The sequence below is a fragment of the Rattus rattus genome, chromosome 5 (genome assembly GCF_011064425.1).
Source record: "Rattus rattus isolate New Zealand chromosome 5, Rrattus_CSIRO_v1, whole genome shotgun sequence".
Lineage (NCBI taxonomy): Eukaryota > Metazoa > Chordata > Mammalia > Rodentia > Muridae > Rattus > Rattus rattus.
The window spans coordinates 57,302,946-57,326,231 of NC_046158.1; the positions used below are offsets into that span (position 1 = coordinate 57,302,946).

A 23,286-nucleotide genomic window follows, 5' to 3' on the forward strand; every position below is an offset into this window, starting at 1 on the left:
GAAGATAGTATTTTTAAATTATGACAGAAACCATGATGTCAGCACAGCATCAGGCTCCTTGGTAACCGTGCTGAAAGTTGAAGGACAATGAAGTTGTGTTCATAAAATCCTGGAAGATAGTATTTTTAAATTATCTTAGAGCTAATTACGCCATGTCAAAGTAAAACGTACATATTTTATGTGTATTTCCTGTGTGTACACATACATGCATGTATGTGTATGTACATGTATATGTGTGTGTGCATGTACATGCGGGTGTGTGCATATGTGTGCATGTATGTGTGTTGTAGTTTTTGGTATGTGGATGTGTGCACATGGAAGCTCCAGGTCAACTTTCTCTCTTCTTCAGTTTCTCTCCACTTTTAATTTTGAGAAAAGTCTTCAACTAAACCTGAGGCTTATTGATTTGGATGAGAGAGCTGACCAATGAACTTCAGGAACCCATCTGCCTCTGTTCCTCAGTGATGGGGTTACAGCAGCCTGATTCCACCCCAAACGTTAACATGGCTTCTGGGTGTCTGAGCTCAGAACCTTGCACTTGTGCAGCAGACACTTTACCATCAGAGCCATCTCCCCAGTCAGTAAATGCATTTTTAAAAATGCAATTCCCGGGGTTGAGGATTTAGCTCAGTGGTAGAGCGCTTGCCTAGCAAGCACAAGGCCCTGGGTTCGGTCCCCAGCTCTGAAAAAAAGAAAAAAATTGCAATTCCCAAAAGCAAAAAAAGAAAAAAGAAGATACAAATTAAAATAAGATGTTTATTAATTCCAGGAAAGCAAATAATTTGACTCCACAAGAAACATACTAGTTTTCGTGACTTGACTTAAGAATGAAACTAATTCAGTCATAACATTATAAACATCAAATATTGATCCACTGAAATGCTAATAGAACTGTATTGTAAGTGAAAGATTTGGAAGGAGAGTAGTCAAAGATAAGTCTATATCCACAATTTTCATCCACTCTTACCGTAGACAAAAAGTAACCCTTTCAATAGATAGTTAAGAGACAATATAAGGGTTGGGGATTTAGCTCAGTGGTAGAGCGTTTGCCTAGCAAGTACAAGGCCCTGGGTTCAGTCCCCAGCTCCGAAAAAACAAAAAGGAAAAAAAAAAGAAATAGAGTTTACAGCCATCCAATTAGACAAGATGGATGAAGCAAAGAAGTGCAGGCCGACAGGAGCCGGATGTAGATCGCTCCTGAGAGACACAGCCAGAATACAGCAAATACAGAGGCGAATGCCAGCAGCAAACCACTGAACTGAGAATAGGACCCCCATTGAAGGAATCAGAGAAAGAACTGGAAGAGCTTGAAGGGGCTCGAGACCCCATATGTACAACAATGCTAAGCAATCAGAGCTTCCAGGGACTAAGCCACTACCTAAAGACTATACATGGACTGACCCTGGACTCTGACCTCATAGGTAGCAATGAATATCCTAGTAAGAGCACCAGTGGAAGGGAAGCCCTGGGTCCTGCTAAGACTGAACCCCAGTGAACTAGATTGTTGGGGGGGGCTGCAATGAGGGAGGATGGGGAGGGAACACCCATAAAGAAGGGAGGGGGAGGGATTAGGGGAATGTTTGCCCGGAAACCGGGAAAGGGAATAACACTTGAAATGTATATAAGAAATACTCAAGTTAAAAAAAAAAAAGAGAGACAATATAAGTATTATTTTTACATAAGGATTTAGCTTTTAAAAGAAAAATTAAACAATGAAAGCTGAGGTCAGAAGAAGCAGAGCTGGATGCCATTATATGAGGAAGAAAAACCCCATTTATATTGTCTTGCATTATTCTGATGGTTAACTTTAACTGTCACTGTCCACTTGACACAACCTAGAACCCCCTGGTTAGAAAGTCTCAGTGAGGGGTTGTCTACACTGACTTGATCTATGGACATGCCAATATCCTAAGTTAATCGATATAGTAAGGCCTAGCCCACTAAGGGCAGTTCCATTCCCTAGGCAGAAGGTCCTAAACTACTAAGAAGGTAGTAAATAAACTGAGTACAAACAAGGAATGTGAGCATGTACATTTGTTTCTGCTCCTGGCTGCTTCCACTCCTATCACCCTGACTTTCTTGCAGTGACAGACTATACCCTGAAATTGTGCACTAAATATAAACTGTCTCTCCTAAGTTGCATTTGGTAAGGAGGTTTCATCGCAGCCATACAAATGAAAGTAGGACAGCTGCTATTTTATTACTGTAATAAAAATGAGATTTAATTTTTGAGAATATATGTGCCACGCATACATGATTGATACCAAGGGAAACAATTTTACATTTCTTGTAAGTTCTAGCCAGAGTATGACTGGGACTTTGGTACATTCAAGTATCGCTTTCAGGGGAGAACAAATAGGAATGATCACACCCTAGATAATTGCAGTCCAATCCTCCAGGAGAAAAACAGCAGAAAAGAAAGAGGAAACCCAAGGAGTGAGAATAAGTTCCAACTCGCAAGCTGTAAACGGACATATATTACCCGTGGAGGCTTGCCACAAAGGATTCTAGGGTTAAAGGAATTCTTTTGGATACCTTAAGTGGCTTAGCATTGCTAGAGACCTAGGATACAGACACATAGACCCCACCTAGCTTCAGCCCCAGGAAGCAGCTGACATCTTAGAAAGACACTAGCACCGCCATGATAACTGAAGCCAAGGTTTACATTCAACTTCAGTGTCCAATGACTGCTGATGAGTTTTAAAAAAACGTGGGATACTCATACAACCAAAGAGTACTAAGCCACAGAAAAGAATGTAATCCTGATATTTGGAGCTGCATGGATAAAACAAACACATTGTCATGTAAAACACACAAGGTATAGAAAGCTATGTAACACATGTTCTCACTCACTAAGAGGTTAAAAGAAGAGTTTCACAGACGGAGAGAACAGAGCCCTGGAAGGAGAGTGATGAGCAAGGATGGACGGGGTTGGGGCTAGAACATAGTTACAGAGAACAGCAAATATTGTGTGCTTTGTGCAGAACAAGAGAGAATCTTGAAGATCTCTACACGAGTAGTGACTGCTTTTGAGACAGAAGTGTGAATCTCTCTGGTTTGTCCATTAATAATTGTGTGCATTTCAAATAATTACACTCAAACACATAAATCTGCAATCACAATGGCTCAACTAAAGTGACAAGAGAATTAAAGCAGAGTGGGCTTCCCGGTGCTCTGACAGTCTATGAGTTACTAGAATGAAAAATAGAGATATGTCTGTCTTCAGGGTTTGTTTGTTTGTTTGTTTATAAATTATTTAGGGGAAAACAGCATGGAAATAGGCTTCAAATAAGAGAAATCCTGAAAGATCTGATCTGAAACACAACAAATCAGGCTGAGCTGTAGCAAAGCAGTAGAAAGTTTCCTAGTGTGCATGAAGCCCTGGCACTCATCCTTAGCACTGGGGTGTTAAGGAGGTTCTTTTTAGCAGCAAAAATTGCATAAGGAGAATTTTTTAAAATATTGAAATATCTTATACTCCTCCAAATAGGTTTAATACAAATGTGCATGTATGTATCTGCTGTGTATCTGTGCATGTGCATGTGTGCCAGTTAAGGTTGTCTGATAGCTGTCACGGTCACTTTCTACCACATATCTCCCTTGAGATGAGGTTTCTCAGTAAACCTGGAGTTCACTAACTTTGGGGTGGCCAGTGCACCCCAAGGATCCTCTTATCTCTTTCCACCACCAATACTGGGACTTCAGGTGCTCATAGCCACACTTTCTTTTTGTATGAGGACGGGGGACCTGAACTCAGGTCTGTGTGTCTGCACAAGTGTGTTCTTGCCCACTGAGAACTCTCCCCAGGCTCGAGTCAATTGTGTGAACACAGAAGTAGATATAAAACCCATCCACAAGTGTCCTATCCTCTAACTCTGAATATCATGACCTATGAAATTACATGTGTGTATGTGTGTGTGTGTGTGTGTGTGCGCGCGCGCGCTAATATTGATAAAAGTAAAAAAAAAAAAATGACCTTTTACTTTTCTCCAAAACATAACAGCACAGTGTGGTAGTTACTGGGAGGAAAGATACATTTATACCAAAATATATGCTTATGTATCATTATGGCATATGATTGTGTTTGTTGTGATGTTGTGGCATATGAATGTGTATATATATATATATATATATATATATATCCTGTTATATAACTTCAACCAAGCAAGCTTTACTCTTGTAACAACCATCATAGAAAGGAATGATTAATTACTCCTATAGCTTGTACAGACTTACATAGCAATGTAGCTCTTAAGAGGGAACTCAAAGTCTGATGAGGCTGGAGCCATTGCACCCCTAAAGACAAGAACACCAACCTTACGCATGGCCACAGTCCCACACATGGATTAAACAGCATCCACAGCATCCCTTCACTGAGCAGGTGCCTGTTGATACTGTTCTCTCACTGATGTTTCCCTGTCTCACCATCAGCACCACAGGCAGTCGAGCCTCATCATTAAAGAAAGGTGCAGGGAAAGCCTTGTTATGTGTTTTCACAACAGCATGAGATCAACCACCAAAAGAAATTTAAGTTTCTTGACCAAATACGGCGTCATTTATTTCTGGAGTTCATTTTTGTTACTGTATAGACATTATTTTAAAGGCTGTTGTCAAGAAAAAGCATCCTGAAATTAGATCTGCCAACATCGCTTTCATTACAGAAATGGCCACACTTCTCACGGTCTCTTCTGTTTTGAGGAGAAAACCTAGTAACTAAATGCAAAGGAGCCAACAGGGGTCTTCTACAGAGGGAAAAATGATTTTGCCTCTGTTCAGTCATTTCACAAACTGAGTTTCTTGCATAAAGTTATCTACATGGAATGTATACTTATTACACAATTATGAGTTTTTAAAAGCAAAAGATCTGATTCTAGTATCTAATTACAGGGACTCCTTACCCACTGAACTCCTTGACCTAACCCACTTTTTCATGGCTCACTGAAAATTACTTCTCACCTCTCTCATCGCTAGACTTCAGTCAAGTTTTAATGCCTTTAAAGAGACCCTCAAATCTACACCTCCCTCTCTGTGTCTATCATACTTGTGTTCTTTGGCAAAACATGGGCTCTGTAAATCCAGTTCTGCACCTACTATGGTTCTACATGGAAGCTGCTAAGCTGGATATACAAGAAAAAGCACACAGTGGGGTTGATGTTACCTTAGGCATAGGATTTCTTCCCCAGCATTTCTCTTCAGGTGATTGTAGCCACTTTCTACTCTCTCCCATGTTCACTCTGCTAACAGCATATCACTCCATTTAACTGAGGGTGTAAAAGTACCCAGAGGATACTATTGCCAAGTTTTTGCCCACCTACTTGCAAATGTTTCCTGACATCCTGCCTTCTCTCTATCTTCTTTAATGGTTCTCTTCCTTTCTTTCTGATTCTTTTTTTCCTCGTAGATATTTAAGTTCCTAAGGCCACATTATGATCAGCATTTCCAGTAGAAGTCTCTAACCTCCTCCCCCTCAATAAACTCCTTCTTTCAAGCCCCCCTGTAGCAGTCACCCCACCTTTAAAACTGGATTTCAGAGGTGCTGTGCATTAGGCCCATTCCTTCACCTCTGGTTCTTTCTTCTGCTCACTCCTGGGACAATTTTTGTCCTTTTATTTGTGAATACTATTGAAAACCTGCATGGTGCAAGAGCCTGGAGTCAATAATGTTGTCTATGTTGAAAGACCTTGAAAGGACACCTGTCATCTGACATTTTCCATTCTGGAAAACTGTTCCCGTGAAAATGACTTCAGGTCACATCTGGTACAAAGGTTTTATATAAGTGACTATAAACACATATGCACACACACACATACACACACATGCACACACACACACACATACACACACATACACACACACACACATACACACACACACACACACACACAAACACACACACACACATACACACACATAAACACACATACACATACACACACATACACACACACACACACCGTGCTGTGCTTTGTCTGTGTTACTCTTGATATCCTATATTCATTTCATTCTTAAGTCCTATGAACTCTAATTTAAATGTCTTAAAGTTATATACAGTAGTCATCCATTGTCAAGAAGTCAACCATTTTCAAAAATAATAAGGAAAACTAGTAAGTAAATACTTCATAAATTCAAAATCATGCATATTTACATGAATAAGTCTATGTCATCAGTGCACTCTTACCTAAGATATAAATTGTCCCACAGACCAACACTATAGATGAAAACAATCTGTAATTCAGTGTCTTAGTTAGGGTTTCGCTGCTGTGAACAGACACCATAACCAAGGCAACTCTTATAAGGACAGCATTTAATTGGAGCTGGCTTACAGGTTCAGTCCATTATCATCAAGGCAGGAAGCATGGCAGCATCCAGGCAGGCCTGGTGCAGGCAGAAGTAAGAGTTCTCTACCTCTTCATCTGAAAGCGACTAGTGGAAGACTCAATTCCAGACAGCTAGGAGTAAGTAGTGTCTTAAAGCCCATGACCACAGGACCCACAGTGGCACACCTACTCCAACAAGGCCACACCTCCAAATAGTGCCACTTCCTGAGCCAAGCATACACAAACCATCACAGTTTATAACCATCTCATAAACCTCAGGTGGATCATCATTATATCATAGTTCTGGCTTCAATTTACTTAAGAGCCAGGAATGATGGTGCAGGCCTTTAAGCCCAGCACTCAGGAGGCTGAGGCAGGTAGATCTCTGTGAATTTGAGGCCAACTTGATCTACATAGAGAGTTCTAGAACAGTCAAAGGTACACTAATAGAGAAATTCTGTCTCAAAAAAACAAAAAAGAAAAAAGAGAAAGAAATAAGAATAAGGACTCTTCCAAGGTTATTGTAGTACCTTATAATTACTTGATCTTAGTATTGATATTGTTTTTATCTCTTACTTACCTAACTTATAAATTAAATTTTTATCATGTGTGTGTGTGTATGAGAGAGAAAAAGAGAAAGAGAAAGAGAGAGAGAGAGAGAGAGAGAGAGAGAGAGAGAGAGAGAGAGAGAGCGAGCACTATCTGTACAACTCAGTGCCATACTATGCATAGGTATAAGCATCCAGTAGGGGACTTCATCACTACCACTATAGGTACCATTGTCATCAAAGGCACTGAGCCTTCACCTGAACAACTGCTGTGACCTCCTAACATATTCTCCAGCTTCCAACTTAGGCCTTCCATGACTCCCCACTCATTGGGATCACTTTCCATAAAACAGCCATTTTATTTTTCAAACATAGTAAGATCCTCTATCCCTATTCCTGAAAATGCCTTCTGTTATGTAGAAACACAACCCTAATTTCTTATATTGCCCTAGTCATATCTTAAATAAACTAACTTCTGCTTTTTTCTAAACACACACACTTCTCCTGCTTCTCCTCTTCCTCCTCCTCCTCATCTTCCTCCTCCTCCTCCTCTTCCTTCTATTCCTGCTCTTTCTCCTCCTCTTCTTCTTCCTCCTCCTCATCTCCACTCTACTACCACTGGACTTTAGAGTTTCTTCAAACATGACAGATGCATCCTTGCTTAAAGTGACCTGCCTTTGCCTCCGTGTGCACAGAATGCCAGGGTATTGGACCTTAGCAGAGCACTCCTACCTGGCTGAACTCGTCTTTACAAATTACTGTCAGATAAAGCTCTTCCTGACTACTCATGTCTAAAATAGCTATTTTGACATTCCCAGGAATTTTGTTGATTTAATCTTGCTCCATAGCATATATACATATGTGTGTGTGTGTGTGTGTGTGTGTGTGTGTGTGTGTTTTATTTCTTGACACTTTATCCTCATCTTCAAAATATAAGTTCTATAAAGGTTGGAATCCCGTCTACTTATTATTCTATCCCTGGTGGCCAGGATAATGACAGAACTCTCCATGTTACAAATGAGTGAATTTTGTTGCATGGACAAGCAAATTAACTTGTTTTATAGAAAAAGAATAATATAATAATATAAATGCAATATAATAATATAATATAATAATGAAAAATAACATATTTCTCAAAATGCATGAATAGCTATACAGTCTACATGAACTTAAGCTATAACTTACTTTTTGTTAAGGCTGCCTGTTCCTAAGTTAGGGAGAATCGGTGACTAAGATTGCCATAGTATGACTCACACTGTGAAAATTAGTATTTACTTGTAGAGAAAAAAATACACATACTTAGCAAAACAATCCAGATTTATCAAGAAGATCTTTTTCAATTCTCTAATGTCATGATTGCATTTTAACATCTCTTCCTAGGGAGTTTACAATTACCATTTCTAGCCCCAGCGTGCTCTTAAAAGATTCTATACCATTTCTTATTTTCCAGGTACTATTAGGGGATCAATAAACCTTTCTAATTATAGAAAGGATTTATTACATGAATTATGCAGAATTAGAAATTTAAAAACATGAAACTGAAGATAATTATTGTAGTACTGTGGTTCAGCTTTCTTGTCTTGTAATTTATGATGAAAATTTTACAAATCACCTCATGTAAAATAGGGAAAAGAATATGTAACAAAGTCAATTGGGGAGAATGCTAGGAATATTTTAATCCTTTATTCTGGTCTGGTTGTGAATTTCATTTTGGAACATTTTTAGTCACTAATCCTGCATAATCCCTTTAATCCATATTACAATTTTGGCTGTGTGGATTATTGTTTAGAATAAATAATATACAATTGAAAAATAATTTTTCCTAATTGAAGTATGAAGCCAGAGGGAAAAATATCAACTGCCAACATAGAAATGTTAGATTTATTTTGTGCCTTGTCAGAAACTTTGCCTTTGAAAACCTGATAAAATAAAATTCAGACACTATTAGAATTCCTCACTCCTTAGGAAACCCAAGAGGATGTTGATCTGTAGTTATTAACCTTTTTTCATGAGAATAAACGTGCATGGTAAGGATGAATCTTCTACTCAACAGTAGATAAGAAGCCATCTACTGAAAACTTCTACTAATGGATTCAGTTCCATTTCCCCCAGTTTAACCAGGTTATCTCCTGCCTGACTTCTTGACACTGGGAACTCCACTGGGTAATTATCTCTTCTCCACCACAAGGACACCACACTAATTGTGGAAGATATTCTCACCAGAATCCTAAGTATTCAACAAAATCTTAAAAGAAGATGCGAATTTTTCCGTTTAGTTTATTAAGTCATGTTTGGCTTCTCTTTGCATTCTACCTATAAGATTGTTTTCAGCAGTTAGCTTTCATCTCCATCTTGTATCTGAAAGAAAAATGGAGAGAAAGCAAGGACATTGCCTTGTGTGCAGCTGTGCCAATGTCGCTCACAGTAAGAGCTACCATGTGCAGGTTTTCTGCGCTATGCACAGCATGTGAGCACCTCACTCGAACCACTCTCATCTCTTACAACCACCCTTCCCTTTGACAATAACTTCCACCAAGTATCAGCTAACTTGGGGTTCCATTATTTTGTCTGTGCTAATGTAACATCCTCCATCATCTTTGACTAGTGAGTTCTCTGGCCCTTCATTCTCTTCCTCTCTACAGAAGCAGGTCAAGGAGAGTCCATACACTTGGCCTTCTAGCTGTAACTCACATGACTTCTCATGCCATGCCATTCAGCTACGAAGCATTTTTGGATTCCCGCTTTCTGTTATCTTCTGTGTTTGGTTCTTGGGACATAATAAAGAGTGGAGAGGCGTCCACCTCTGATGTTTAACCTCAAAGGGGGTATAAAGAATTGTTTACAAAGCAGACTGAATAACAGCTAAATGAATGATAATATTTGATAACAAATGATATTTAATGAGCAATGAGTTGAAGCAAGAAGGGCAATTGGTGAACCTGAAACATTTATCCAATCTAGTTTCTGGTAAGCAACAGTGTCTCTCTGATTTTAATGTCACTGGGACATTTAAGGCCCCAACTTCCCTAGTTCCCTGCAGGGTCTTTCTGAAACTCAGCCCTAACTCTATTGTGGTTTTCCACAGATAACGTTTCTTGGCCCTCTATATTAAGTTTCAGATTAAATTAAACAAGTCTTTATTCTATAAAACCAGCTTCCTGCTTTTTGAGGGAGGAGTTTACAGTGTTATTTCTGCTTTAATACAAACCCTAAAGTGATAACTGTAGCTTTAAACTAACACTTCGCCTGAATTTATAAAAATCAGTAGTAGTCAAAAATTAATCATATAGATCAATTTTAAACAGAACTATTTTTTGTAAGCCTTTAAATAGGAAGATTAAAAAATGGAGTGAAGAATAAAGCTAAGTCACACTTCGTTGGCATGCTCAAACCAATTACCCAAGAAACAAAGAAGAAGGAATGCACACAAAAGATCAGCTTGCCTTTCTGTTGACTCTACTGAGTGAGGAAAGCAAGTTGATGCTCAACATGAATGGTAAATGAAAAATGTTGTTCTGAATTGAGAATTAGGTTGATAAAGTTAATGTACAAGCAAGTAGCATCCTATGGTGTTTGGCTATGGTTACATAAAAGGAATCGGAGGCCAGCAAACAGCAAATGACTCATTAGGAGAGACTCTAAGACTGAGCAGAGCCTGCCTCTCATACATGGCTGACGCCATCTCAACTCTCAGGTCTGGGACCCCCATGCTCTAACTGATTCCTATAACCTGTTCTCTCCATTCATTTTTTAAAAATCTCTTTCTTGTTTTAGTAATGTTCCTTGGAACCAATCAAAAATTAGCAAATGTTTCTTCACTCATGAATACGAAAATGAAGGCTATGATTTCTTTCAACCTCTTTCACATCTGAAAAGATAATCATTTGATGAAATATTTTGAATATTAGAAGAATTGCGTGTTTAGAGGGAATAAGATATAATACCAGTTTGTCCCTTTACTTTGTGCTTTCAAAGAAAAGCCCTAGAATACTTTGGATTGGGCCTTCCCAGGCCCTGTATGACCTGTTGTCAGGGCAACAGGATGTGTGGAAAGTCCTGGCCTTGCTAGTTCCTGTTGCTAGGGTAACGAGATATGAACCATCTTCTTTTACATAACTGTGTAGCTTCCCTGCCTTACTTCACGTCACCCTTCTATTTGATGGGAAATTATATTTGTTCACAGAAATCTAACAGCAATACGACTTCAGCACACAGGCCACTGAAAGGGCAGGTTTCGTTAGAAATATTGCAAGTGGATACATATACTGCTCCTAGCAAAAACAGCATGGAAAAATTTCACTACACTGATATTCAGAAAAAGAAGATCTTTGCTTTTTACTTTTTTTAATCTCTAAAATGTTTAGTAATTGTTTACATAAATAAATTATAGGGGCTAGGAAAAGAAAACAATGACACATAGAAGAAACTGTTAGAACCATAAAATGGCAGGGAAAAAAATTTTAGAGGAAATTAACAGATAAGTGTAGTGTGTGTGTGTGTGTGTGTGTGTGTGTGTGTGTGTGTGTGGTGTGTGTGCATGTGTGTGCACATGTGTGTACTAACCAAAACCTCATTGCTCCTAAAGAATGAGCATGTTATTATCTCTCTGGCTTTTCTTACAACACATTGCTAAGGCCTCATTGGCCAATGCACACTGTAAAACCAAGAGTCACTATCGGAGGATGGCAATCTAAGAGCATGGATACCCAAAGTGAACTGGACCCCTAGAGTAAAACACGTGGGGCAGGATTGGGGCAAAGAGACTTCTGGAGAACAGAGACTTGCTAGAAAGCTCGAGATATTTAAGTAGAGATTTGCTGGAATATAAAGAGTCAAGAGGACCACACATACCAAAAATATGCCTATTATTGATGTTTCAAAGATCGAGAAGCACTGGAAAATTGGGACGTTCTGAAATCCAGAAAGGAGCTCTTCAGTCTGGATACCAAACACAGCCTGGGAAAGGACATGGTTTCTATTTGCCTCAGAGAGTAAAACACAGAAGCTCACTAGGCTGACTTTTCTGAATAAACAAAGTGGGAAAAGACTGCTCACTTCACTTGAAGGAAGACCGTTATCATGTGCTTAAAATCTTGTATGACAAGAAAAGAAGGGTTATCCTATGCAAGGATAAAATGTCTAGTTTTAAAATTCAGAGTCATAGATTTAGCCTTGTTGGCAAAGAAAATATTCTGGGCCTCTTCTCTCAGTTGTTTGGGGCACAGAGTCAAGAAAAATTAGAGTAATAGTGCAAAGATCCAAGCTTTGAGCAATGTAAGGTTTTAGAATAGCAAATTCATGTGTAGTTGCTGGCGAGGATCACAGTTCAAGCCGGTAAACTGAAGCGCTAGTCACAATGCACATCCCGAGGTGCGGGGGACAACCATGAAGAATTTCTGACATCTACAAAATGTGAACCAAGTGCTGACTCCTTTTGGACTTCAGTCTCAAGCATGCAGAGTTAGGTGAACAGATGGCAGGATTGTGGAAACGTCAAAACGGGAGGAATGTTCTTAATTCCTGGTGTGCCTTGAGCACGGAGTTGAAGTATCTAAGCCAGCGCTAAATGGACTAAGAATGCGCCTGAGAATCTAGCTCTTCCCTATTAAGTGTGGATCCATGGGCAAGTGGCCGTGCTTGGGGTTCCAGCTTTCTCAGTAGAAAAACTGGAGATGATTATTTTGAAAGATATACATCAAAAGAAAACCACTTCAGAGTGTGTTCTCTGTACCATGCGCATTTGCCTGAATGTGTCCTACCTTTATGTGGACATACCCTTGATTAACAAAGTACTGGATAAAATGGGCATACTCAGTGAAAATCTTTTAAAAGGGAAAGTGTGTCATAAAGTATCGGGCACAAAAACTTTATAGGTATGATTACCCCTATACTTCAACTCTGAGATGATTCTGAGATATTTTAATAAGAAGTGAGGTCAATCCTGAAGTTTTCTCTTTATCTTGATCTTACTAGAGCTGAACTAATGCTCAGGAAGTCCAGCGTTAAGTACATTGAAAGCAGAGTTAGAATACTGTGTTTTCCCTAACAAATCGCTCTGATTTTCGTCAACATTCTCTAGAACCTGATTGAGGGCGTTCCCTGGTCAGCGTGCTCATGCGCAGTTGGATACTGTTGGCACTCTTCTCTGCCTGTGGCTCTGACCCCAAGACCTCATGCTTTACCATTGAGCCACATCCCAACCTTCATGCACAGTTTAATTAAGATCGATTTTTTTTCTTCTCCTGAAGCCTTTGGTGCTTAGAAACTAACTAGTTATTTTATGACCCATTAAAAATTTATTTGAGTAGCTATAAATATTGAAATTTGCCTACAAAAAAGTATCTGCACCCTTGAGCATGCAAGGCCTATTTAGTAAAAACCTCTTTTAATATTTTACAAAATATACAATTAATCTTTAAACAACTTCAAGGGAGTCTAGCTTAAAGAAGTCCTAAAGATGACATTTCATTCTTATACCTCTAATGACTCATTTCCATTTTTGTGTCCTTTGGCTTTCAATTGTGTTTCTGTAGATGTGCATGTATTTTCATGTGTGTACATGTTTATACATGTTTGCATGTGTATGAGCATGTTGTGAGGGTGAGTGAGCATGCGTGTGTGGCTATTTGCATATGGAGAACCAAGGTTGATGTTGGGAATCAGACTCTATTGCATTTCAACCTTGTTCATTCTGCCTGGGTCCTTCCATAAAACCCAGAACTTGCTGATGTGACTAGTCTCTCCAGCCAGCTTGCCTTCAGGATCCCCCTGTCTCCACCTTCCACGGCTAGACTTACAAGTAGCTGTCATTCTCACCTAGCACTTTACATAGAGGGCAAGACTGTGGTTATGCTTACTTGGCCAAAGACTTTAACCACTGAGCAATCTCCCTAGCTTCCATCTTAAATTCCTTAACCATTGCTAACCATAGCTAGCATTACCCTAGCTGACTGAAATATGATACAAGACAAAATCTAGAGGCATAGTGACAGAGTGAGATTTTTCTAAAATGTATCAGCAAAGGGGTAGACATGGACATCACAGCTGTTACTGTAAAGTCAAATGATTGCAAACTAGAAACTCAGGAACTCTGTCTAGCCTGCAGTCATACACGGCCATGAAGAGCTAAACTCCACTTTAAAACATCAAGACATGGGGTTGGGGATTTAGCTCAGTGGTAGAGCGCTTGCCTAGAAAGCGCAAGGCCCTGGGTTCGGTACTCAGCTCCGAAAAAAAAGGAAAAAAGAAAACATCAAGACATTCTTTCACTTTGAAACTCTTAAGGCTTCTCAGCTTTCTCTCTGAGACCCTCTACCTCCAGCCCCAAGGTAACGAGTCCTTCAATTTTAAAGATTACCACACTGAGAAAAAGAAACTGAGGAACACCTGTGAGACAAGGTTCACTGGGCTAAAAGAAAGCTTTATTAAATTGGCCACTTTATTCTGCCTACTAATTCTGGTAACAAACGTAACTTTAAAAGTACAGAATTTTGAAACCAAGCATGCTGGCACATGCCTGTAATCTCAGTGCTTTCTAAGCCCAGGCAAGATATTGCAAGTTTGAAACCAACCTGTATTACATAGTGCCAATTACCTCTAAATCTATGGCTCGGTATCCAAAATTAGCAATAGTAATAACTGCTAAGGTTTGTGGAATTATAGTTACTCTTCAAGAAATTTATAATTAGCAATTAATTTAAACTCTTCAACATCTGTGAGATAGATATTTCCAGTTCACACACGAAAAAACTAAGGCATTGAAATATAAATCAACATGAAGATCATATGTTACTGAGTAGTGGGGACACCATGCACTAAAGGGTGGGCACTGTGGGAGTATTAATGATCACAGTGTCAGAAAGGCCTCCTGTGTGCATGGATGTACTATGCTGCAGTCACATATGTTATGCAATTGTTGACTTCAAATTGTAAAAGCATTAGATTCTAGTGTATTTCTCTACATCTAAACCCTTCTCACTGGAGAAGCTTCCTGGGCCTCTTTCCTGCTTTGCTGCAAATACAAGAAGCACTTGTTTCTATTATGAATCGTGGTGGACGCAGCTGGGCCCGGAGACTGGATTTTTCCCTCTCAGTGAGGAGGGAAGAAATCTGTCCTTAAGTCATGAGGTAAATTTAGGAGGGGAGATTTTTCAAGATCTATATTTGGGGAGACAGAGGCTGCCAGGAGCCCTCTGACACATTAAGCCTCACCCCAAAGACAATGACAAGTTTTGTTACATTAAAACTTATACTTTGATCTCCATTGAGTAAACTCCTAAATCCATTCCTTACCAGATTCTGGACTTCATCAGGGATTGGCAGTGATATTTATTGGGCCCTCTCACACACTTGCATCCTAGGTATCACATTTTCTCTGCCTCACTTGGAAAGTCTCCTGAAAGAAATAACCATCCAAAGTCCTTCCTAAAAGGACCTCGGTGCCTGTTCACAGGCTACTTCCTACTGTAGGCTAACTTTTATAATTCACCTTCTTGTTCTGTTGTCTAACAAGCATGTATAGACAAAGCTATTGGACATTTACTGAATGGGTAAATAAATGGTGAGCAAAACAATTAGGTTTCACAAGTAAAAGGGAAGTTCAGAAAATTAACAACATGTGCATGTTACATGACTAAAAAAAATAGTGTAAGTAGCTTGTCATCCTAACCAAAAGAAAGTTTATTCCATAGACAATAATAAAATATTATTAAAACATCGGGATTTATAACTTTAACTATAAACTCTAAAGTAAAAACAGCAGTAAGTGATTCTTCTCCAAACCAAATTAGTCTCATGGCTAAAATACAATTTTTTAAGGCAGTTCACTTGATTACTCTACGCTTAACGGTGTAAGAACAAGAACAGATTTTTCAACAATCCTCAAGAGACATTCTCCTCTAACACTTGAAATTTAATGCACTGTATACTCTTACATAGAGCATGACAGGAGACTGATGGTCTGGGCATGGAAGCCAGACAATACAGAGCTACTGAGGTCATTCAGTGATACGATCTCAAGACTGCTCAGCTCAGTGTGTTGTAGGCCATTGATTATATCTCTAGGAACCAACCGTGTAGAGAGTGGGGAGGAAAGGAAAAGAATGATTATATTTATTAACCCGTGCTATCCTATATTGTAGTTCCTTGCTGCTGCTATAACAAATTTATCACAAATCCTAGTATCTTAAAATATACACAGGTTAAGTTGTCTTCTATTTGGAATGTCATAAATTTGATATCCTTTTTCACTGAGCTAATATCAAGGTGTCAGCCAGACTGCATTCTCCCCGAAGACTCTGGAAAACTTCATGTTCTACTTTTTTGGGATTCCCCATACTCTTTAGTGCATAGCATTCTTTGCCCAATACCAGGACTGGAGTCTACAAGCCATTCCTTTCAACCACTCTATCCTGACCTCCTCCTCACCTGCCTGGATTCACTTATCAAGAGGTTCTGTGATCACGTGGGATGACCTAGGTGGTCTGGGTGATCCAGGATAAGAGATCTATTTGAGACTCAATTATTTTGTAACCTTAACTCCATATGCTGCTTTAATCCTGTTTTATAGGTAGAGTAACGATCACAAATGCTAGAGATTAAGAAATGTGTGACCCTGAGGTAGGACCTAGTCCATTTACCATGAGATCTGGGAGCTCTTTCATAATCTCCTTTCTACATCCTTTTCTAATGATATTTCTGGATAACTATTCTGAGAATGTCTCTGTCTATTTGTTTGTTTTAGAAGAAAAACATAGACCTATGTCCAAATTCATGCTTCACAAGATACATGAGTAAGTAATTTAGAAGACTTATATCTCAGAGTCATTTATATGCATACACGAGAGTGCACGTCCTATATCTTCAGAGTTCTAGCAACTAGTACATAATACTTTGGTTTTTTTTCCCCCATCTTCTTAGTTCCTGTTCTAACTGTGAATCTGCCTCCAATCCTGCAACTTTGCATTTAGAAATCTGGATTATCTTGTAATTCTCTACTAAGAGTCAATACTCTGCCAAGGGCTGGGATCCAGGGATAAAACACAGAAATGAACTTGGTAATTGGACTCAGAAGCAAAGGTAGATTTTGGAATGGAAAGTAAGGTTTCAGTTATTTTATGAACCAAAACCAGCCTAAACTGGAAAGCCAGGGAGAATTTTCTGTATAAGGAAAAACCGCAGCAGAGATGTTGGGCATTTCTTAACAAAGTCTCTGCTGGCACTGAACAGTTCCTCCTGATGAAGGCACAGCCTGAGCTCTGCAGGAGAGAGTCTTCCTGGCCTCAGCTGTGTACAGAAGGCAGAAGCATTGCAAGGTGGCTGCCTGGTACTGCTCCTGTACAGATAGCCACGGGAACAAGAGTTACGAGAGCAAGCTCAGCCTTAGCTGACTGGAGAAGGATGTTTATTCAAATGAGCCAAGGCAAGGCCTTTCTTAGAGTCAACCTCAGATCTGGTTGGGAGGGAGTCAGGAAATGGAGGTCTGAACAGGGACTCCTAACACGGAACAGGGGCACGGAGATGCTGGAGGCCTGAACAGGGACTTCTAACACGGAACAGGGGCACGGAGATGCTGTGGTAACACTAAGCCCTGAGGCACACACGGGAGCAGCTGTTAAGGGTGTGAAGTGGGGGATTTTTCTTTCTTGTCTATGAAGCTGCTTTATCTTAAAGTATACTCTCAGCTCGGGAATACAGCGTTGATACCTCTTGCCAGTTAGCATTTTTGCCTAGTTTAAGTATGTGCAGCTGTTACATCTTAGAAGTGGGGCCCGGACAACTTCCTGTGGCAACCGTGCATCAGACTGCCTCCTTTAGCAAATGAGTTAATTAGAATTAGAGAGTAATAGAGTTCTTCCACCCTCATTCACTTTCTACTTCCCTACAATTCACCCTTCACTGCTGATAATTAATGTTTATCATTAAAGCAAGAGTAGAAGCTTCACTTGAAGTTTCATCACATTCACGATCCCACATCTGAACATTTAGACATTTGGAAAGATAGGAGAGAAGTATGGGGATACCGCTAACATCAGCAATCTGACATGAAATGATTATTCAAAGTCTGGCTGGTTCTCGTCCTATGCTCATATGGCATGAAGGAGCCAGCAATAATGTCTAGACAGTTTATGGTTTGGAAGAGTTCGGGTGGTCTTCGCTTCTGTTGAACGACCTAGTGAAAGAATACATTGTGTTGGTTTCTTTGACACTGAAAACCTTACATGATCAAGTTTCTGGGAATGCTTGTAGCTATTGGACTGAATCCTTAGAACTGCGGCACTGCCAAGGACAAGAAGCACCAATGTTGTTACCTATGTACTGTACAGTTGTGGATACAAGTGTAGGAGAAAAGTTTTAGTATCAGAAAAGCATCATCTCCAAAATTAATAAAAATCAGTGCCACTAATTGAAAACAATATAAAACTTTCAAATCAACTCATCACACAGAACGCATAAATTCTCGGTCTCTGCAAAGCCCACAAGTTGGTAATATCCTTCATAGGTAGGATTCAGTTAAGGTTCCAGAGTCACAAGGAACTTCTCAGCAAGGGATTGGGTTTACTGCCAGAATGGTACAAGAAATAGGAAGGCTTTTCTAAGCCCTGAACTATTTACAATGTATGAATAAGTAGCGTATGATGATTTCAAATGACAGCTTTATGGAGGGTCTGATGTCATAGCTATTGCTAATGTTTCCACCATCAAAGATGATGAGTCATGTCAGGAGGCTAAATTGTTATTCTGAGTGGCAGAGTGGTGAGGAAAACGTTGACCTAAAAATCAGAAGCGTAAGGCTTGGAAGTCTTCACGAGAATGGAGATAGGACTATTTCACCTTTGCTCTCCGAAAGGAGTGAGAGAGGGAGTCACACAAGCTTATAGGGTTTCTCAAACATTGAGTAAAAAGGACTCCAAAGGGTTAATAAATGAAGGTGGGAGATGGCTCCATTGGTGATGTGTTTGTCATATAAACACAAGAACCTATGTTTGGATATCCCCCAACACTGATGGGGAAAACAAGCTCTGAGGCTGACTCCCTGTAATCCTGGCCCCGCAGAGGCAGCGATGAACGGATTCAAGTGGTTTGCTTGCCAGCCAGTCTAGCCAAACTGGTCAGCTCCAAGTTCAGTGAGATCTTGTCTCAGAAACTAAGCTGAAAACGGAAAGAGGAAGAAACACTGACCCCTGGTCTCCATATGCACATACACATAAGTGCACACACACATAAATGCACATTCACATAAGTACACACACACATAAGTGCACACACATAAATGCACACACATAAATGCACACACACATAAATGCACACACATAAGTGCACACACACATAAATGCACACACACATAAATGCACACACACATAAATGCATACACACATAAATGCACACACACATAAATGCACACACACATAAATGCACACACATATAGATGCATCCACACGTATACACATTCACACACTTGCAACACGCACACACTAAAAAGGTTCATGAAAGAAATGAGCCAAGAACTCTAGAGAAATTGATACTTAATCTGGATTAGCAATGTTTCCCCATGTGTCACAAAATTTGTCATTGTTTCTATGGCTTCAAAGGAGTATACAAACCAGGTGTGGTGGTGCATGCCTGCAATCCAAACATTAGAGAGAACGAAGCAGGAAAATTATAAGTTTGAGAGTAAGCTGCGGTAAAGAGCAAAACTATATTGTATAAAGGGTGTCTAAAAAATACTATGTAAAAATCTCTATGAAAGACGTTCTAAGTATCTTCCTGTAGTGGCTTGTGTTTTCCATGGTCACGAATAAATATTTCATTTATTTTCATCTCCAATTGAATTTAAGCTTAAAATGCACATATTGTAAGCCAAATTAAAAATGGATAGCTTGCTGAGAAACATCGATAAGTATATAAAGTTGGATGTCATAAAAGAAAATCAAATAAAATCCTATCCAGGTAAATATTCAATAGCCACCATTGAGTCTGTTTTTTCAAAACAAGAAATCATTTCAAAACTGTCTAATAGCATTCATGACTACCAGGATTTTCACTGCAGACACTTAAAAGTAGAATCCCAGGAGCAATCCTGATGAGGTGAAATTCTGCTTGAATCAGTATTGCGTTTTAAAGAGGTGAGGCAGTCTCATCAAGGGGTTGGGGAGTCCTGCACATCACTGCATTGGAAGCAGACTACACCAAAGACCATAATTAAACAATTTGCTTGTCACCAGAGCTTCTTGCTTTGACAAGCCTAAGCCAGGAACACTGAAAATGTCTTAAGTCAAAGTGCAAAGAAAAGGAAGGAACCAACATGCAAATTTCTTCATGCTTGAATACAAAAGCACTGAGTCACTTTAGTCAGTCAGAATGGCTTTAAACTGGCTGGAGATCAAGTGTAGCAAGTGTATCTGTGTAGCCATAGTTCCAAAGGAACACAGCATGTGCACACAGGTACACTCTACTGTGAACTCACAAAGCCCTGCTGTTAAGGGACCACATCACCCTCCTCTGAAACTGCTATCAAATGACAAGGTGGGAAGTCAGATAACTTTTCTCAAAAATGTTGGGTAACCACAGAATCGTTTTTTCCAATTGTTTGAAGACATATTTCTAAAGTCAGTACCGAGTATCTTTTTGCCTCAGAGTAACTAAGGAAATACAATATACCAGGAGCAAACAAAACATTCTGTCCTGTAAAGGAAGAATCTAAAACGGGTTGCGATCTCAGTTACAGCGGCCCAGTACAGATGTTCATCCACTAGGTTACAACACAAATCATCTGATGATTGCTGATGCTTAATTTGCATCTATGCTAACTAATTGCCTGAACCGCCGTTTGTTTTGACAGGATTATTTGTTTCTCTAGAGAATCCGTCTTCTAAATCTTCAATGGCTCTTTGGAACAGATTTCTCCAGTTCATTCAATGGCTATAAATATGGCTTCCTTTTCAAAAGTTATTTTCTGCTAACTGTTTGTATTATTGGTGTGCCTTTATACTAGGCACAATACCATGGATTGCTTCAAGTAACGGAAAGTACATATACACGGAGAGCCCTGTACGTCCCAATGGAGAAGAGCAGAGAGGACTTAGACTTCTAACCAAAGTTTGATGTAGCTGCTGTTTATAAAAGCAATGACATAAGCTTACCCATATATACCTTTCCTGAACCACCATGCAAACATATGACAGCATTAAAGACGGGATCCATCACAGCTTATTGTGCTTCAGCACTGGAGTCCTTCAGCTATCTCTGTAAAGCTAATGCTCCACTTAATTTTCAGATATGAAAATGCACTTAGAAATTCCAGTGACCTAATAAATATTCATGTTTTTATCTGACTGTTACATCTGTGTTATGATTAAAAGGAAGCGCATAAACAGTGTTGTGCTGGAGCGATGGCCAGAACTCACACACGACGGGGATGGGGGTGGGGATGGGAGTGGGGTGCGGCGGGGGTGAAGAGCAAGGTGCTAACACTAAAATCAAAGCGGATTCAGGTGATTACGAGTCATGCTCCCCATAACCGCACATCCTGTTCTGTATTGTTAAGAGCCCGGTCAGTAGGCTGGAAGCAATTCTGCGCTTCACTAATTAGTGAGGAACTGAACTGGCTCATTTAAACCAAAGCTCTAGTATGTCTGGTATGCTTCTCAAGTTGTTTCGCCAAATAAATCATTTTCTTATTAAAACATTAGCTTCACCACCATAGAATAAGCACAGGGTAAATATGCCATTTATTATTTTATTAATGCCATCTTTATGTTTTTTACGAGGAAAGAAGTCTCCATCGTATTACTCTCTCTACTTACCTGAGAGAAATTATTTCAGTGAGGACCAAGGAAGCTGCTTTCCTAGTCCCTTCTATGCTTTTATCTAAAGCACACATCTAAACAACACACACACAGTGGGGAGCCAAAGCCCTGGAGTATAAACAGAAAGTGATTTCACAGAGCCTTACCTTACTTCAGACAAAACACACAGGTACAGAAACACTACTCTGCTTTCAACAAGTTGCTAGCTGAAATGAGCATGTTTTAGTTTTCAAGAGGAAAATTTTTGCAAAGGAAACCCTAAATCTCAAGTAGCACCCAAAATTATTTGCGTTAACGGTCAGATATTGGTTGAGGGGGAAACATCACATAAGACCAAGCAGAGAGCTTACTCACATTCCTTTCAGGCGTTGCCACATCTTCTCGGTCTGTTCTCCAATGAGATACTTGTAAGTGGCGTTTTCCAGTTCTTCGATGTCCGTATCTGTAGAGCCCATGATGATGTTCCTAGGACGACACAGGTGCAGTCAGTTTCAGCGGCTAGGACAAGCATTCCTCAGTCCGTTGCAAACCTCAAGCATTACACAGTAGCATCTCTTAGCCATCAAAACAGTTCAGAGACGCAAAGCCGAGGTAAGGCTCTGTCTGCCAGAACTGCTGACTTTGACAGGCATATACTCTGCTCGCATCACCAACGCCCCCCTCCCACCCACCCAAGCAGACAGAGTATAAACAGATGCTCTGACCTCACGGGAACAATCCACACATGTGAGCTGCTACTGTACTACTGACCGACTGTTCAGGCTATCCTCCAAGCAGCTCATCTGCTACTGTTCCGTGCACAGAAGCACATCAGAATCGCTACAGTTTACGAGCTCAATTATGCACGAAAGAAACGTGAATGACTTTCGCGCTCCAGGAGAAGCTGAATTCCTCTCTAGCAGCTGAAGCAGGGCAGGATGTAATAAGAAACCAGATGGTGGGAAGCAGTACCAGCAGCACCACCCTGAGAAGAAAGTGCCTGTTTAAATATCAAGGCTTTTGTCTCTTAATTGATCTGGAAGCGACACTTAAAAAAAAAATATAGCATGCTTCCTGAATTAATGCAGATAATATTAACGGCAAACACGGAGAAAAGTCACACATCGAGCCGCTCAGAAGACAGACCCCAGAGCTCCACAGGTTGTTATTGAGAGAGCGTGTCCATCAAGAGATGCTGTAATCATGGTTATTCATCTTCTCCTAGCAACTCTACACAGTGGGTAACTGCCAATTTAACCAGGGAAAACACGGCAGCTGCATTCAGCCGGCTCTGTGAATCCTTTGAGGATTAAAAACTAAATAAAATGAGATGAGTGTGAATGTGTGTGTGTGTGTGTGTGTGTGTGTGTGTGTGTGTGTGTGTGTGTGTGTGTGTGTGTGTGTGTACATCGAGAGGAGAGAGATTAGAGAAAATGATGCCGTGGTGTTTGTGCATGTTAGGAGAAAAACGAGAGAAAGTGGACATAAAAGGAATCAGAACTGATTGTCTGCCAAGCTTCCACACATGGTGAGCTTTCTTTGACACAGGCACAGATCCTTCGTAATATCTGTTGTTATCTGCAAACCGCATGGAAAAATATCATCCAAAGTATTTTCTCTTCTTGTTTAGAGACT

At 39.9% G+C, this 23,286-nt stretch overlaps 1 protein-coding gene across 1 annotated transcript in view; it reads right to left on the reverse strand.

The window, feature by feature from the left end:
• Pde1a (phosphodiesterase 1A) overlaps nt 1-22,964 on the reverse strand; it is a 274,051-nt gene extending 251,087 nt beyond the window's left edge. Inside the window, exons 1-2 of the mRNA XM_032903560.1 lie at nt 22,423-22,964; nt 22,027-22,137 (exon numbers count right to left, since the gene is read on the reverse strand). Of these exons, the coding sequence (XP_032759451.1) occupies nt 22,027-22,137; nt 22,423-22,454 (143 nt within the window). The 5' untranslated portion in view covers nt 22,455-22,964. The remainder of the gene's footprint in view (nt 1-22,026; nt 22,138-22,422) is intronic.
• Nucleotides 22,965-23,286: the final 322 nt, after the last annotated feature.